Source organism: Lithobates pipiens, unplaced genomic scaffold (genome assembly GCF_037356315.1).
Source record: "Lithobates pipiens isolate NorthernLeopardFrog02 unplaced genomic scaffold, aLitPip1_a1.2 Scaffold_1, whole genome shotgun sequence".
Taxonomy (NCBI): Eukaryota; Metazoa; Chordata; class Amphibia; order Anura; family Ranidae; genus Lithobates; species Lithobates pipiens.
Window position 1 is genome coordinate 137,574,101 of NW_027507685.1, and position 15,070 is coordinate 137,589,170.

At 45.8% G+C, this 15,070-nt stretch overlaps 1 protein-coding gene across 4 annotated transcripts in view; it reads left to right on the forward strand.

Annotated features, from left to right (window-relative positions):
- LOC143975226 (HEPACAM family member 2-like) overlaps positions 1 to 14,518 on the forward strand; it is a 63,288-nt gene extending 48,770 nt beyond the window's left edge. The window contains exons 3-5 of one of the 4 annotated variants that reach the window (XM_077477399.1): positions 1,683 to 1,710; positions 7,116 to 7,144; positions 14,148 to 14,518. In XM_077477399.1, the coding sequence (XP_077333525.1) occupies positions 1,683 to 1,710; positions 7,116 to 7,144; positions 14,148 to 14,254 (164 nt within the window). In that variant the 3' untranslated portion in view covers positions 14,255 to 14,518. The remainder of the gene's footprint in view (positions 1 to 1,682; positions 1,711 to 7,115; positions 7,145 to 14,147) is intronic. The other 3 variants (XM_077477418.1, XM_077477409.1, XM_077477427.1) reach the window with 3 other exon arrangements.
- The last annotated feature ends 552 nt before the right edge of the window (positions 14,519 to 15,070 follow it).

Below are 15,070 nucleotides of genomic sequence, written 5' to 3' on the forward strand. Positions count from 1 at the left end.
TGCTGACACATCCTCCCCTACATAGCCATTCACTGGAAAGATCAATGTGCTGCTGTTTCTCCTCCCCTTGCTCCTTATACAGTACAGAAGTTACCCTGTTTCCCCTAAAATAAGACCTAGCGTGATTGTCGGTGATGGCTGCAATATAAGCCCTACCCCCCAAATAAGCCCTAGTTAAAGTCCTTGTAGGTCTTATTTTCAGGGTAAGGCTTATTTTCGGGGAAACAGGGTAGGGCTTATTTGGGGGGTAGGGCTTATATTGCAGCCAACACCGACAATCACGCTAGGTCTTATTTTAGGGGAAACAGGGTATGTGGTCACTTCTAAAAAAGAAAAAAAAAGTATCTATAATGTTTTTATATACTGTACATACACAAATGTGTAGCCTTTAATTTCTATTTTAAATTGAATGGGTTGTTTTACAAGGTGATGGTTCATATATACTTTAATTTTTCCAAGCTTCGAACCCCCGAAGAAGGGACACATATGTAGCACACAAAACATGTTGGCCCTTCCTTTGGTGCTCATTTCATTGCAATTCACTGTGTCTTTATACTGATTGTATTGTAGTTTCACTATTCACTAAAAAAGCTAACCTGTCCCCAATAGAAAAGCTCATGAAATGCAAGCCCATGAAAGCAGATACCACATGGCGCAGCCTTGTACATGCAAATTTTGTCAAAATTTATTGATACTCCATTCTAAGGCCCTGGTGTATGAGATCCTGGTGTTTTGATGCGATTCTCAGCAGCGGGCAGTCCATAAAGAGCGCAAGGGCTATGCCCCCCTAATCTCCATGTGCCAGCCCCTAATTTCCAATGCAGGGAGACGGACGCATGGATTTCTATGGGTTTTAATTTTTGTGAAGCACATGATTAAAGCCTGAGGCTCTAATTGGCTTCAAAAAAGTTGATAAATAATAAATAAATATTTATCCGCCATTTTTCATATTTACCAAATTTTTAATACAATAGTTTTTTTTTTTTTCCTGAATATAGTAATTGATCACAATATATACAAAAACACTATACAATACATTCCATTTAACCAGTGTGTGATGAGAGCAATGTGGATATACATAGTGGAACCTTGGAGAATGCTTGTAATCCAAAGTGCTTGCATATCAAAGCGAGTTTTCCCATACAAGTCAATGGAAACTAAGATAATTCGTTCTGCATTGACTTCTATTACATGCAATAACACATGTGGCCAGAGGTGGGGGGCACCGAAGAGCCTTGGAAATACTCGGGGACAGCTTGGCTGAACTCAGAAAGCCTCGGAAATGCTCGGAAACACTCAGGAACTGAATATTTCTGAGTGTTTCCGAGTATTTCTGAGTTATTCCAAGTATTTACGAATGGCTCCGAACCGTTCCGAGTGCCTTGGCGCCCCCGCACCTCTGGCTAAATGCGATATTGCACCGCCCATTAGCTTGAATTCTGCTTGTTTTGCGAGACAACACTCACAAACCGAGTCAGAATAAAAAAAAAAAGTTGCTCGTCTTTCAAAAAGCTTGTTAACCCCATTACTCAGTTCCACTGTAACACAAATATATATTTCTGGTATGTTCAACATGCAGAGAATTCTGAAAATGCAGAGTTCCTTTTCTTGAGGTTAACCCTGATATTATGAATAACACATTTTTTTAAATATATTGAATAACTTTTTTTTTTTTCCCGCAGGCTTGTCACCTATAACCAGTGCAAATGGGTATTCACTTTTTACTATTATTTTTCAGCATTTGATATACCGGACATTAATAAAAAAGAAGCCCATTTGGCCAAACATAAACTCAGTTACTAAATGTTAAACAAATGAACACTTATTTACCCCAGGCAGCTTTTAAATGCAGTTAAGAAGAGTGTAAAATTGGCTCCATATATTGTGAAATATGAATAGAAAGAACAATCTGCTTCTGTGAGTTTCATGCAGAATTCTAACTTTTAAACTCATAATACCCCATGATATGATATACATAGCCCAACATCCAGGGGCCTATGAAACATTCGTTGGATAAATGCTTCACACATTCATGGAGACTGTACAACTATAATTTCTGCAATGGTTTACTTCCTATAATCGCCAGCTCCATCTAGTGTCCAAAATATCATATCATTTTTCTGAAATACCTCAATTAAAATATACAGCATACTGCATTTTGGCCTCTAGATGGACCAGATGACCATAGGAATTAACCTATTACTGAAATGACTGCCAAATGCATGCAACCTACACAAATGTGTGTGACATTCGACCAAAGAATGTTTTATAAATAGACCCTTTAGATTCCATTCACACAGGGGCAACTCAGGATCCGACATCAGGTCGCCCCTAGTCACCTCAAGTCGCGCTACATGTAAAAATCAATGTAAGTGAATGAGAGCCGTCTTAATGCACGCTACTGAAGTCGCTCCAACTTCAGAAAAGGTTCCTGTACTACTTCAATCAGACTTCTAGGCGACTGGTACCCATTGATTTCAATGGAAGTTGCCTCCAAGTCGGATCTCCATCTATATTGAAGCGACAATGTCACCTCTCACAGAATAATCAGCTCAGAGGGGGAACTCCACACCAAATTTTAAATAAAAAACCGGCATGGGTTCCCCCTCCAGGAGCATACCAGGCCCTTAGGTCTGGTATGGATTTTAAGGGGTCCCCCCAAAATCCATACCAGACCCTTATCCGAGCACGCAGCCTGGCTGGTCAGGAAAGGGGGTGGGGATGAGCGAGCGCCCCCCCCCCCCCTCCTGAACCGTACAAGGCTGCATGCCCTCAACATGGGGGGGTGGGTGCTTTTGGGAAGAGGGGCGCCCTGTGCCCCCCCACCCCAAAGCACCTTGTCCCCATGTTGATGAGGACAAGGGCCTCTTCCCGACAACCCTCGCAGTTGGTTGTCGGGGTCTGCGGGCGGGGACTTATCGGAATCCGGGAGCCCCCTTTAATAAGGGGGCCCCAAAATCCTGGCTCCCCACCCTATGTGAATGAGTATGGGGTACATCATACCACTACCCATTCACCTGGGGGAAAAGTGTCAAAAAAAAAACACAACACAGGTTTTTTAAAGTAAAGTAATAATAAATTATTAATCAGCTCCAGGGGTCTTCTTCCGACTTCTCCGTTCTGTTCGGCCTCTTCTCCCGCTCTTCGGCGTCGTCTCCCGCTCTTCTGCCGGCTCCTCCGCTATCTTCTTGCAGCTCTTTTTTTTTTTTTTTAACAGAAACGTTTTTATTGATAAAATAAGGCATCATTACAACTTATGCACCATTCTCAATACACAGATAAGTACAGAGATCAAACCTTCAATCTAGTTCACCATAAAGGAGAGAATAGGGGAGGTGAAAGGAAAAAAAAAAGAGAGTTACCGAACCCAGGGGAGGAAGAGACATGAATGCCGGGTAATTAAAGTATTACAAACTCACTTCAGACACTAAGAGAGCGAGCACTCAACCATGGGTCCCAGATACCACCAAACTTCTTGGGGCATTTCCACCCCATATATGTCAGCTTATAGAGCGGTAGCACCGAGTCCACCATTGAGCGCCACTGGGAAAGCGTGGGGGGAGAGCTGCTTCCACATCTGTAATAGCACCTTTCTGGCATAATAGCAAAGATAAAACAGTAAAAGACTCTTATAAGTGGCCTGTACCACTGGGTCTGTTATTCCCAGAAGAAGCACCTTAGGGTCCATTGACACTGAAAGATCAGTGACCGCATTGATGTCTGCTAGCACCTGCTGCCAGTAGCCCTGTATGGCTGGGCATTCCCATGTAACATGGTAGAAGGTACCAATTGCCTGCTGGCACTTAGGGCAAAGCTCAGACTGGGCGGGATATATTTTGGCTAAGCTCTGAGGGGTATAATAAGCTCTATGTATAAATTTCAACTGGATGAACCTGTCCCTTGCAGAGATTACCTTGGGGATATAGTGTTGCAGGGCTAAGTCCCATTCCTCCTCTGTAAGGGAAGGGATGTCCCCCCTCCAAACCTGATATGAGGGCGATTCCCCCCCTGGACGCTCACAGGTCAAGCGGAGATATAGGGAAGAGAGAATTTTGTCCACCCTACGAGAGATGAGAAATCTCTCTATCACGTGAGGCTCCACCAAAACCTCCCCTGGAAATTGGGCCTGCGTTGCATGTTTTAACTGGAGGTACCTGAATAGCATCCAGGATGGAAGTCCATAGGCCTCTCTAAGGTCCGGAAAGGGGAGGAGAGCCCCAGTTGGCATAATTTGTTCAAGTTTGTATATTCCAAATCTGGCCCAGAGGCTGGGGTCCGGAATAGAGCTAAAGTGTGGGAGTCTGGGGTTGCCCCATAGCGGGGTATGAGGGGAGACAGAGTCCGCCGCCTTAACAGTGGTGGTGACTTTTTCCCAAACTTGAATTGTGGTCCGCATCGGGGTCGTTAGCTGTGGGCTGGACTTGGCTCCCCTATAAACAAAATTTGTCAGGGCTGCGTAGGAGCCCAAAATCGCTGCCTCCAACGTGACTGCAGGGTTAGATTTAGATTGAGTAAACCACCATCGGACTGTGACTAACACCGCCGCCCAGTAGTACCGACGGAAACAGGGCAGCGACAAGCCCCCCAGAGACAGTGGAAGCTGCAGCTTGGCCCTAGAGATCCTCAGAACCCTGCCACCCCAAATAAATGAGGAAACTACCCCATCCAGCTTGTGGAAGAATGTGGCAGGGATAGGGACGGGGGTATTTCTAAATACATTTTGTAAAAAAATTTAGGGAGGAACGTCATTTTTAATAGATTGACCCATCCCACCGGTGTCAAGGGCAGTGACTTCCATATCTGGCATTTCGCCGTTAGAGCGCGCAGGATTGGGTAAAGATTATCTGCCAAATATTGGGAGAGGTCTCTGGTGATCTCAATCCCCAAGTATCTAAAACGGGCAACCTTTTGCAGAGGAGAAGAGGGGGGCGGGGGGTTGTTGAGTCAGAGAGTAGAAACAAGCTGGATTTACCTCAATTAATCCTGACTCCCGAAAATTTACCGTACTCGTCAATGATTGTTAGGGCTGACGTAAGGGAGCCCGAAGTGTCCCCAAGGTACAAAAGTGCATCGTCCACATATCTTCTTGCAGCTCTTTTACTAGCGGAGGAGCCCGGTCTCCTCCGTCCTTCTTCCCTCTTCTCTCTTCTGTCTCCTCTCTTCTTCCGATGTTGACACGATGCTCTCTCCCGCTGAAATGCAGTGTGCAACGTGTGCGGAAATTATATAGGTATGGGGTGTGGTCACCGGGTGATGGCGTCTAGTCCCGGGGCATGCTTGGAATGTGACGTCATAAGGGGTGGGGTCACCATGTGACATCACCGGGTGACCACGCCCCATACCTAGGGAGGGGAGGACTTCTCGCCTCCCGTAAGAACGATCAAGCAACGGAACAGCCGCTATGATCATTTTTATGGTGTATGGAATCGCTGGCTGAAAAAGCTGATATCTGAATGATGCCTGTAGCTACAGGCATCATTCAGATATCCCTGCACAAAGTCAAGGACTTCATATGATGGCCAGTGGGCAGGAAGTGGTTAAAAAAAAATAGAACCCCAAAATAGATTCTCCTACTCCTCCTGAGTACGGCGATACCACATGTGTGAGACTTCCACAGCCTGGTCACATACAGAGGTCGAGTACAGCCAAGCATGGATGAGCATGGCCGAGCATGGCTGGTTATCACCGAGTATGGCTGGGTATTGCAGGGTATCACCGAGTATGACGGAGCATGGCCAAGTATGGCTGGGTATTGCAGGGTATCACCGAGTATGACTGAGCATAGCCGAGTATGGCTGGGCATTGCAGAGTATGGCTGGGCATTGCAGAGTATGGCTGGGTATTGCAGAGTATCACCGGGTATGGCTGGGTATTGCACGGTATCACCGACTATGGCTGGGTATCGCTGAGTATGGCTGGGTATTGCAGGGTATCACTGAGTATGGCTGGGTATTGCAGGGTATCACTGAGTATGGCTGGGTATTGCAGGGTATCACCGAGTATGGCTGGGTATTGCTGGGTATCACCGAGTATGGCTGGGTATTGCTGGGTAAGGCAGTTTATGGCAGAGTATTGGCAGGGTATTGCAGGCTATTGCAGAGTATTGCTGGGTATTGCAGATTATTACTGGGTATTCCAGAGTATTGGCAGGGCATTGCTGGATATTGCAGAGTATTGGCAGGGCATTGCTGGGTATTGCAGAGTATTGGCAGGGCATTGCAGTGTATTGCCAGGGAATTGCAGTGTATTGGCAGGGCATTGCTGGGTATTGCAGAGTATTGGCAGGGAATTGCAGAGTATTGGCAGGGAATTGAGGGGTTAATTGTCGGTGAGCAGCGCTGTGGGCACTGCAGATCCAGTCCACGGCACTGCTGACACCGATCTCTAACATCCGATCGGTACAGTGGGGAGGGAGGAACCGACGTCATAACATGACATTGTTCGCTCCGTCATTTGATGGAGCGATCATGTGTTAAACAGCTGCGATGAGCCGTGTCATGGATGCTCTCGAGTGCGCACCCCAGGGGGCGCACGAGAGCGGAATTCTGGGAGGACGTACTATGATGTCCTCCCAGAGTTAAGAATCCACCCTATAGCCATCATTCGGCTATGGGCCAGTTGTTAAGTGGTTAAAGGGGTCTCCAGGATTCCGATAAGCCCCCGCCCGCAGACCCCGACAACCAATGGCCAGGGTTGTCGGGAAGAGGCCCTTGTCCTCATCAACATGGGGACAAGGTGCTTTGGGGTGGGGGGGCCACAGGGGGTTCACCTTAAAATCCATACCAGACCTAAGGGCCTGGTATGCTCCTGGAGGGGGAACCCATGCCGTTTTTTTATTTAAAATTTGGCGTGGAGTTCCCCCTCGAGAGCTCATTATTCTCTGATTGGCCACGGCCAAAGTAGTGTTGTAAGTCGCTCCAAGTAGCGCTGTTATTCATACTCAAGTCATTTCCAAGTTGCCTCCAAAAGTGGCGCTGAAAGTCGTGTTGCCCCTGTGTGAATGGAGTCTAAGTGTGTGCTGAGTTTGATCCAGAATAAAGTTCTTCTTTAACTATATACACACATATTTACTACGCTAACACAGCTTTTATTCTATTCTATTTATTTATTTTTAGGTTTGCTACTGACAACTCTACCACAGCATGTAAGTTATTGCTTTTCATTTTCTTTTCCTGTTTAAAAGAAATACACCATATTACCAAAAGTATTGGGACGCCTGCCTTTACACACATATGAACTTTAATGGCATCCAAGTCTTAGTCCGTACGGTTCAATATTGAGTTGGCTCACCCTTTGTAGCTATAACAGCTTCAACTCTTCTGGGAAGGCTGTCCACAAGGTTTAGGAGTGTGTCTATGGGAATGGTTGATCATTCTTCCAGAAGCGCATTTGTGAGGTCAGGCACTGATGTGGACGAGAAGGCCTGGCACACAGTCTTTTCTCTAACTCATCCCAAAGGTGTTCTATTGGGTTGAGGTCACTCCACCCCAAACTCACTCATCCATGTCTTTATGGACCTTGCTTTGTGCACTGGTCCAAATTATTTGGTGGAGGGGGGATTATGGTGTGGTGTTGTTTTTCAGAGGTTGGGCTTGGGCCCTTAGTTCTAGTGAAGGGAACACTTAAGACGTCAGCATACCAGAAGAGTTGAAGCTGTTATAGCTGCAAAGGGTGGGCCAATCCAATATTGAACCTTATGCATACCCCCCAACATTTTGAGATGGGAATGAGGGACACCTACTAGCAAATGTATATAGGCATAGGACATGTCCCCTGCCACACCCCCTTAAAGGAGAAATAACCAACAAAAAAAAATGTATTTAAAGCTACAAGTGTTTTTTTTTACCACTACTATTCCTTTTATATTGGCTTTTAAAATTTACAAAGGCAATTTAGAATTTGAATGAAAAGTTTAGCACTGGGAAACACTATTTGAAAGCTAAAAAGTGCATTTTATATGTAGCACTGACTCCCGAAGGAGCTGCTGGTTCTATTGGGCTTACCATTACCTTCTTGACCTCGCCTCTGTCTAGGAGTTTCCCATGGTAGATGGCCCAAAGAAATGCAGAAACTGACACTGGATCCTCTTTTGGGTTATTTATTTAGAAAAAAACACAGTTTCTTAATGAAGGGTAGAGGGTTAAGAGGGAAGTTCAGGTACTTTTTGGAACTGCAGAAATAGAAAGTCCCTTATAGAAGAAATCCAGAGAATAAACGTTTCATAGCTGGATTCTCACAACCCTCCGGATAGACCTCCGTTCACTAGGCCTAGCAGCCGGCAGGGTGTTAAGTAAAGTAAAGTCTCTGCCACAGACTTGGATGTAGAACACTTGAAAAGCAAAAGTCTCTGCCACAGACTTGGATGTAGAACTGAGGGACATAGATAAATTAAGAGAGCTATCATACGGTACCAGTATCTCGCAGCCGGTCCGGCGATACCATATGAGTGTAGATCCATTTAGTGTCCTTCAACTGAGCCTCCAGGCTCCTTCTGTGAAGCCAGCCTTGTGCATGACCTCCTCCCGAAGAGTCCTCCCCTGGATGCTTCTCCAGTTTCTGGGCCTCTCCTCAGATGAGACGGCACCGGACCACCTTCGTTATGGCCTCATATCCATTCAGGCCTGTCCCAGCAGTTGCTTCGCCTTGGGCTATTCAGCCCCGAGACTCGGAATTGCATGGATCCGCACCCCAGGCCAGGAGGGCCATGGGGGCTGGTCAGGAGGACCAGGACCAAACAGACAGAAGATATCTTCTGGACCGGAACCCATAAGCATATGAACTCAGTACCTTAAATATCACCTCCCAGAATGCACAGCAGGATGACACTCCCACAGGGCTGGTTCCAAGACAAGGATGGCACTCAATACACCCAGCTAAACTACGTTCTCACACTTGACAGCGGTGACAGCGACACCTGCAGCCAAGGAGAACCCAGTGCAATCCAGCTAGACTGGTACTGAAACCATAAGGCTGCATTCACACCTGAGTGTAGCGTTTTCAAGCAGAAAATCGTGTGAATTTACTGCGATTTTGCGGCAAAAGTTCACCAATGTTAAAAGAAGAAAAATGCCCAAATCTGCTCGATTCGAGCGACAAAAAAGGGTCCGGAACTTTTTTGAGCTTCAGGCGTTTGGCTTCAGGCGACATGGAGTGGAGATGTGAACCATCTCCATTGAGAATAATAGATTTTTTCCCCTCTAGCGTTTTGTAGCTTCAGGCTTCAAGCTACAAAACGCTCAGGTGTGAATGGGGTCTAATTTAGCATAATTAGCCCTGAAACCCAACTGTGGTTTTAGGAATATTAATTTTCAAAAACATATAGCACATGTTCGTCAGGAGCCGGCGCTACATATATATACTATATAGATCAGACCAAAATGAGGGACAAATGAGGAGGAATGAGGGACAGAGGGAGATTGCTCCAAATCAGGGACAGTTGGGAGCTATGCATACAGACTAAGACTGGGATGCCATTAAAGTTCATGTGCGTGTAAAGGCAGGCATCCCAATACTTTTGATAATATGGTTTATGTAACGAGGAAGTATGCAGGCTGCCATTGCGGACTGAACATACTTGGTCCCTGGCTGTCAATGGCTCCAGTACTTGCACAGGCACCCACCTGAAAAGAGAAAACAGGTTAAAGTGGTTGTAAACACTGAAGGTTTTCTAAGCATGAAAAGTATAAAAAAAACAGTGTACTGTCCCCCCTACTGCCCCTCTCTTATACTCACCTGAGCCCCTTATGGATCCAGTGAGGTGCATGGGAGCCTCGGCTGTCCCAGATCTTTCATCCCTCATTGGCTGAGACACAGCAGCGGGAGCCATTAGCATGTCAATCACAGCCAGTCAACCAATGAGGAGGGGGCAGGGCTGAAACACAGCTCTATGTGTCTTATGGATGCAGAGAGTGTGGCTTGAGATTGAGCACGCACCAGTGCTCCCATAGCAAGTGGCTTGTTATTGGGGGGGCACTGGTTAATAGGGAGGAGCCAGGAGCACAGGCGGGGGACCCGAGAAGAAGAGAATTGGGGCTGCTCTGTGCAAAACCATTACACAGAGCGGGTAAGTATAATGTGAGTTATTTGTGTGTTATTTAAAAAAAAAAAAAATCTTTAAGAATCACTTTAAGATTTCTGTTATCATATAGTTTCCTAATCAAGAACTTGGGCCCCAGAACAAATATGTCTATCAGGAATGTCGCTGCCATGTCAGAGGCCCTTATTTAGACTGGTGTTCTAGGTCAGTGGCTCAAAGTATTGAAGCAAGAAGTTCTGTATGACAGCATGTGGGTAAGCTGCATTTTTACTGCTCCCCAATCAGTCTCCCTTTAGTTTCAGGGGTAGTGGGAGTGTACACATTCCACAGAGCTTCACTTTGTGGCTGCGGAAGGAATTATACCCCCCCTGTCCTGTTGCTTTAAGGAAGTAAAGGCTATTTATTTTTATTTTTTTAAATGCAACCTGCAAGGCAAAGGCATAATGAGCTAGTATGCATAGCATACTAGCTCAGTATGAATAACTTTCCTGAGAACGAAGCCCCCGAAGCGGTCCTCCTCCTTTATCTTCGCCGCTGCCATGTATCCCGGAGTGACTTCCGGGTCTAACTGCTCCGGCGCTGTGATTCGCCGGAGCCGCGATGACGTCACTCCCGCGCATGCGCACGGGAGCCGACACGAGCGGCATATCGCCGTGATCTGCAGCGTGCTCAGTGCGCCTGCACGCCACTGTCTACGGCGCATGCACCATAGACAACCGTGCCTGTCTTTTTGTAAAAATCTCCTAAACCGTATAGGTTTAGGAGATATTTCTTGGACCTACAGGTAAGCCTTAATCTAGGATTACCTGTAGGTCAAAGTGGTTTGTAAGGGTTTACAACTTTAAGTGAATTGCACTGCTCTGAACGCACCTTGCAGCCTTTTGCAATGCACATGGCTGCAGTCTGCTGGTATAGGATTCTAGGGGTTAAAGCAGGCAGTAAGGAGGCGATAGGAAGCCTTCTTGCTGCCTGTCAAATGCTCTCTGAAGAGCAACCTGAATGTGGGTCATTCTTCAGAGATCATAGCTAGTGTGAATGAGCCCTAGGAAACTAGAAGTCACTGCAGCACCACTAAATGGTCACAGCTCAGACAGACCATGGGCTACTACTGCCAATTTAGTGTCCCCAGCAGCCTTATGAATGTTCCGTAGCAATCATTAAAATTAATCATGCTGGCCTCATCTACAAATGTAAAAAATATTTTTTTCCTGGAATTCAGTTCCTTTACGGTTTGTTAACATGTAAATAATTGCATGCCCATAGTGTGGGCACAGGTACACTTTAAAGCTGCCTTGCAGAGATTGCCTCCAGCTACTATCAGTCAAGGGGCTGAGCCACCCAGCCTGTGCCAACAGACACAGACAGGGTGGTTTGGGTGTGAGTTTACACAAGTGCCTATATATAGAAAGCAGCTTACTATAGGGGCACTCACCAAAAAGGAAAAGCCAGGAGCACTGATGGAGAACCAGAGAAGAGGAGGATTGGGGCTGCTCTGTGCTATACCATCGCACAGAGAAAGAAGTAGGTATAACATGTTTACTATTCAAAGCTTTAATATAACTTTGAGTGCCATCCCAAATATTTATAGACCTTGATGCTTAACCACTTAAGCCCCGGACCAATTGTCAGCCTAAGGACCAGAGGTCTTTTTACATTTTCGCACTGCACTGCTTTAACTGGTAATTGCGCGGTCATGCAATGTTGTACCCAAACGAAATTTGCGTCCTTTTCTTCCCACAAATAGAGCTTTCTTTTGATGGTATTTGATTGCCTCTGCGATTTTTATTTTTACGATATAAAAGGAAAAAGTCAGAAAATGTTGAAAAAAAAAGATATTTTCTACTTTTTGTTATATGAAAAATCGAATAAACTCAATTTTAGTCATACATTTAGGCCAAAATGTATTCAGTCACATGTCTTTAGTAAAAAAAAAGTCAATAAGCGTATATTTATTGGTTTGCGCAAAAGTTATAGCGTCTACAAACTAGAGTACATTTTCTGGAATTTACACAGCTTTTAATTTATGACTGCCTATCTCATTTCTTAAGGTGCTAAAATGGCAGAGCAGTACAAACCCCCCCCAAATGACCCCATTTTGGAAAGTAGATACCCCAAGGTGTCTACTTTCCAAAAGGAAAGTAGACACCTTGGGGTGTCTGCTCCAAGGAAATTGCTGAGGGGCATGTTGAGCCCATTGAACATTATTTTTTTTTGTCCCAAGTGATTGAATAATGACACAAAAAAAAAAAAAAGTTTACAAAAAGTTGTCACTAAATGATATATTGCTCACACATGCCATAGTTATATGTGGAATTGCACCCCAAAATATATTCTGCTGCTTCTCCTGAGTACGAGGATACCACATGTGTGGGACTTTTTGGGAGCCTAACCGCGTACGGCACCCCGAAAACCAATTACTGCCTTCAGGATTTCTAATGCCGCGTACACACGATCAATCGGGTGGAAAAGTGCGGCAAACTCAAGTCTGCCGGACAATCCCCCCGTGTGTAGCCTCCGGCGGACTTTTTTTACCCGAAAGTACAGCGGACTTAGAAAGTAGTTTTGCACTCCAATCTTCCCACCGGACTTGCATTTCGGCGGACAATCCGGCCGTGCGTATGCCAGTCTGCCGTACTTTTGAAATTAATGGACTTTTCCCGCCCGGAGAAAAGTCCGCTCATTTTGAGCGCGTCTCCAGGTAGGCGGGGCCCGCGAAGGAGACGTCGCTGGCCCCCCTACCTGGTATGGACTTAAAGGGGAACCCCAACGCCGAAAAAAATCGGTGTGAGGGTCCCCCCAGGTCCACATCAGACCCTTGTCCGAGCACGCTACCCGGCTGGCCAGGAAAGGGGGGGGCGAGCAAGCGCCCCCCCCCTCCTGAGCCGTACCAGGCCGCGTGGCCTCAACATGGGGGGTGCCTTGGGGTGCCATGTTGATGAGGACAAGGGCCTCTTTCCGACAACCCTGGCCGTTGGTTGTCGGGGTCTGCGGGCGGGGGGCTTATCGGAATCCGGGAGCCCCCTTTAATAAGGGGGCCCCCAGATACCGGCCCCCCACCCTATGCCATTGTGCCTACGTACATTGCCATGCGGCGGTCCTTAAGTGGTTAAGTGGTTAAAGCCAAGATAAGCAGATACACTATATTACCAAAAGTATTGGGACACCTGCCTGTACACACACATGAACTTTAATGGCATCCCAATCTGAGTCCGTAGGGTTCAATATTGCGTTGCCCCACCCTTAGCAGCTATAGCAGCTTCAATTCTTCTGGGAAAGCTGTCCACAAGGTTTAGGAGTGTGTCCATGGGAATGTTTGACCATTTTTTCAGAAGCATATTTGTGAGGCCAGGAACTGATGTTGAATGAGAATGCTTGACTTGCAGTCTCCACTCTAATTCATCTCAATCGGGTTGAGGTCAGGACTCTGTGCAAGCCAGTCAAATTCCCCCACCCCAAACTTGCTCATCGATGTCTTTATGGTCCTTGCTTTGTGCACTGGTGAGCAGTCATGTTAGAACAGGAAGGGGCCATCCTTAAACTGTTCTCACAAAGTTGGAAAAATGAAATTGTCCAAAATGTCCTGGTATGATGATGCCTTAAGAGTTCCCTTCACTGGAACTAAGGGGCCAAGCCCAACCCCTGAAAAACAACCCCACACCATAATCTCCCCTCCACCAATTGATTTGGACCAGTGCACAGAGCAAGGTCCATAAAGACATGGATGAGCAAGTTTGGGGTGGAGGAACTTGACTGGCCTGCACAGAGTCCTGACCTCAACCTGACAGAACACCTTTGGGATGAATTAGTGCAGAGACTATGAGCAAGGCAGCATCTAGAGCCTAGAGACACTAAAAAATGGCCCATTCATGGAATATGAGCCTCAGTGCCCCTGTGACCAAGGCCTAATAAGTGTGAAAAAACACCTGTTGATTATAACATAAACCTTGTGAGCTGATAGCATTCATTGCTCCACCTGGGCTGCATCCAAGAAACATTTTTTATATGTTTAAACAATAAATCAGGGTTTAATGTTTATTGGTTATTCATAAATGCTGTATGTCATAGGCACCATATTTCTTGCCAATTTACTTCACACTCTCACCTCTTGCAGGTGAACACACAACAAAGAATGTTATCATTTTCTCTTTACGAACAGCCCTCTGTTTCCTTCCGATCGCTGTGCTTGCGTTCATTTTACGACGCTGGGGGTGTGACTGAGGATCGTTGATGCGGATGTTTCTGCTTCTATTTGGGACAGGAAGATTTCATCTTTAAAAGAAGTTTACCTGAAGAGTCTTCAAGCATTTTAGCACAACAAAGAAGGTCGTGTTCATTTGCAGCTTTATTGGACAATGGAGTATTGAGATACATCAATACCCACAATATCACCTTTACCTTACGTCTTATTTCTAGCCAGAACTCCAACCAAAATGTGCTTTTTTTTTTTAAGTTGAGCATAGAATAAAGAAATGTTAAATCTTAGTTATTTGTATTTGTCCTACATGAAAAGAGTATCTGGACTGGTGAAACACAACACCAGGATAAAATTAAAGCAAAGCTCCTACTAGGGATACAGAAAGCAATTAAAACCTAACCTAGATTGAAACCCCTTCGTAAGCCTTGTAAATCCTGTGTCAATGGGCATTTTTTCACCTCAAATAGGCTTGTATGGAAATGCAAAACCTATGGGAATTCAAAACCAGTGTGAAGATCAAACGCATGCTTGTCAAGCTCTATCATAGGACTAAGGCAATATGGCACTCTCCTGCACACTGTTAAGTCACAACGATGTTAAAATGGCTTCAGCCTAGGCTCCACCCATGGTATAACCCCCTCTAGAGGCCGGTCTTCACCTAGGACAAAACCTCCTTGGGGTGAAGAGTAGGCTGAAGCCATTTTAACAGCGTTGTGACTGGTAGTGTGACTTAACAGTGTGCGGGAGGGCACCATTTTGCTATAGTCCTATGATCGAGCTTGATGAGCCTGTAGCCAGCCCAATCAGTACCTGGAAGCAGTAGGAACCGGCTGGAGTAA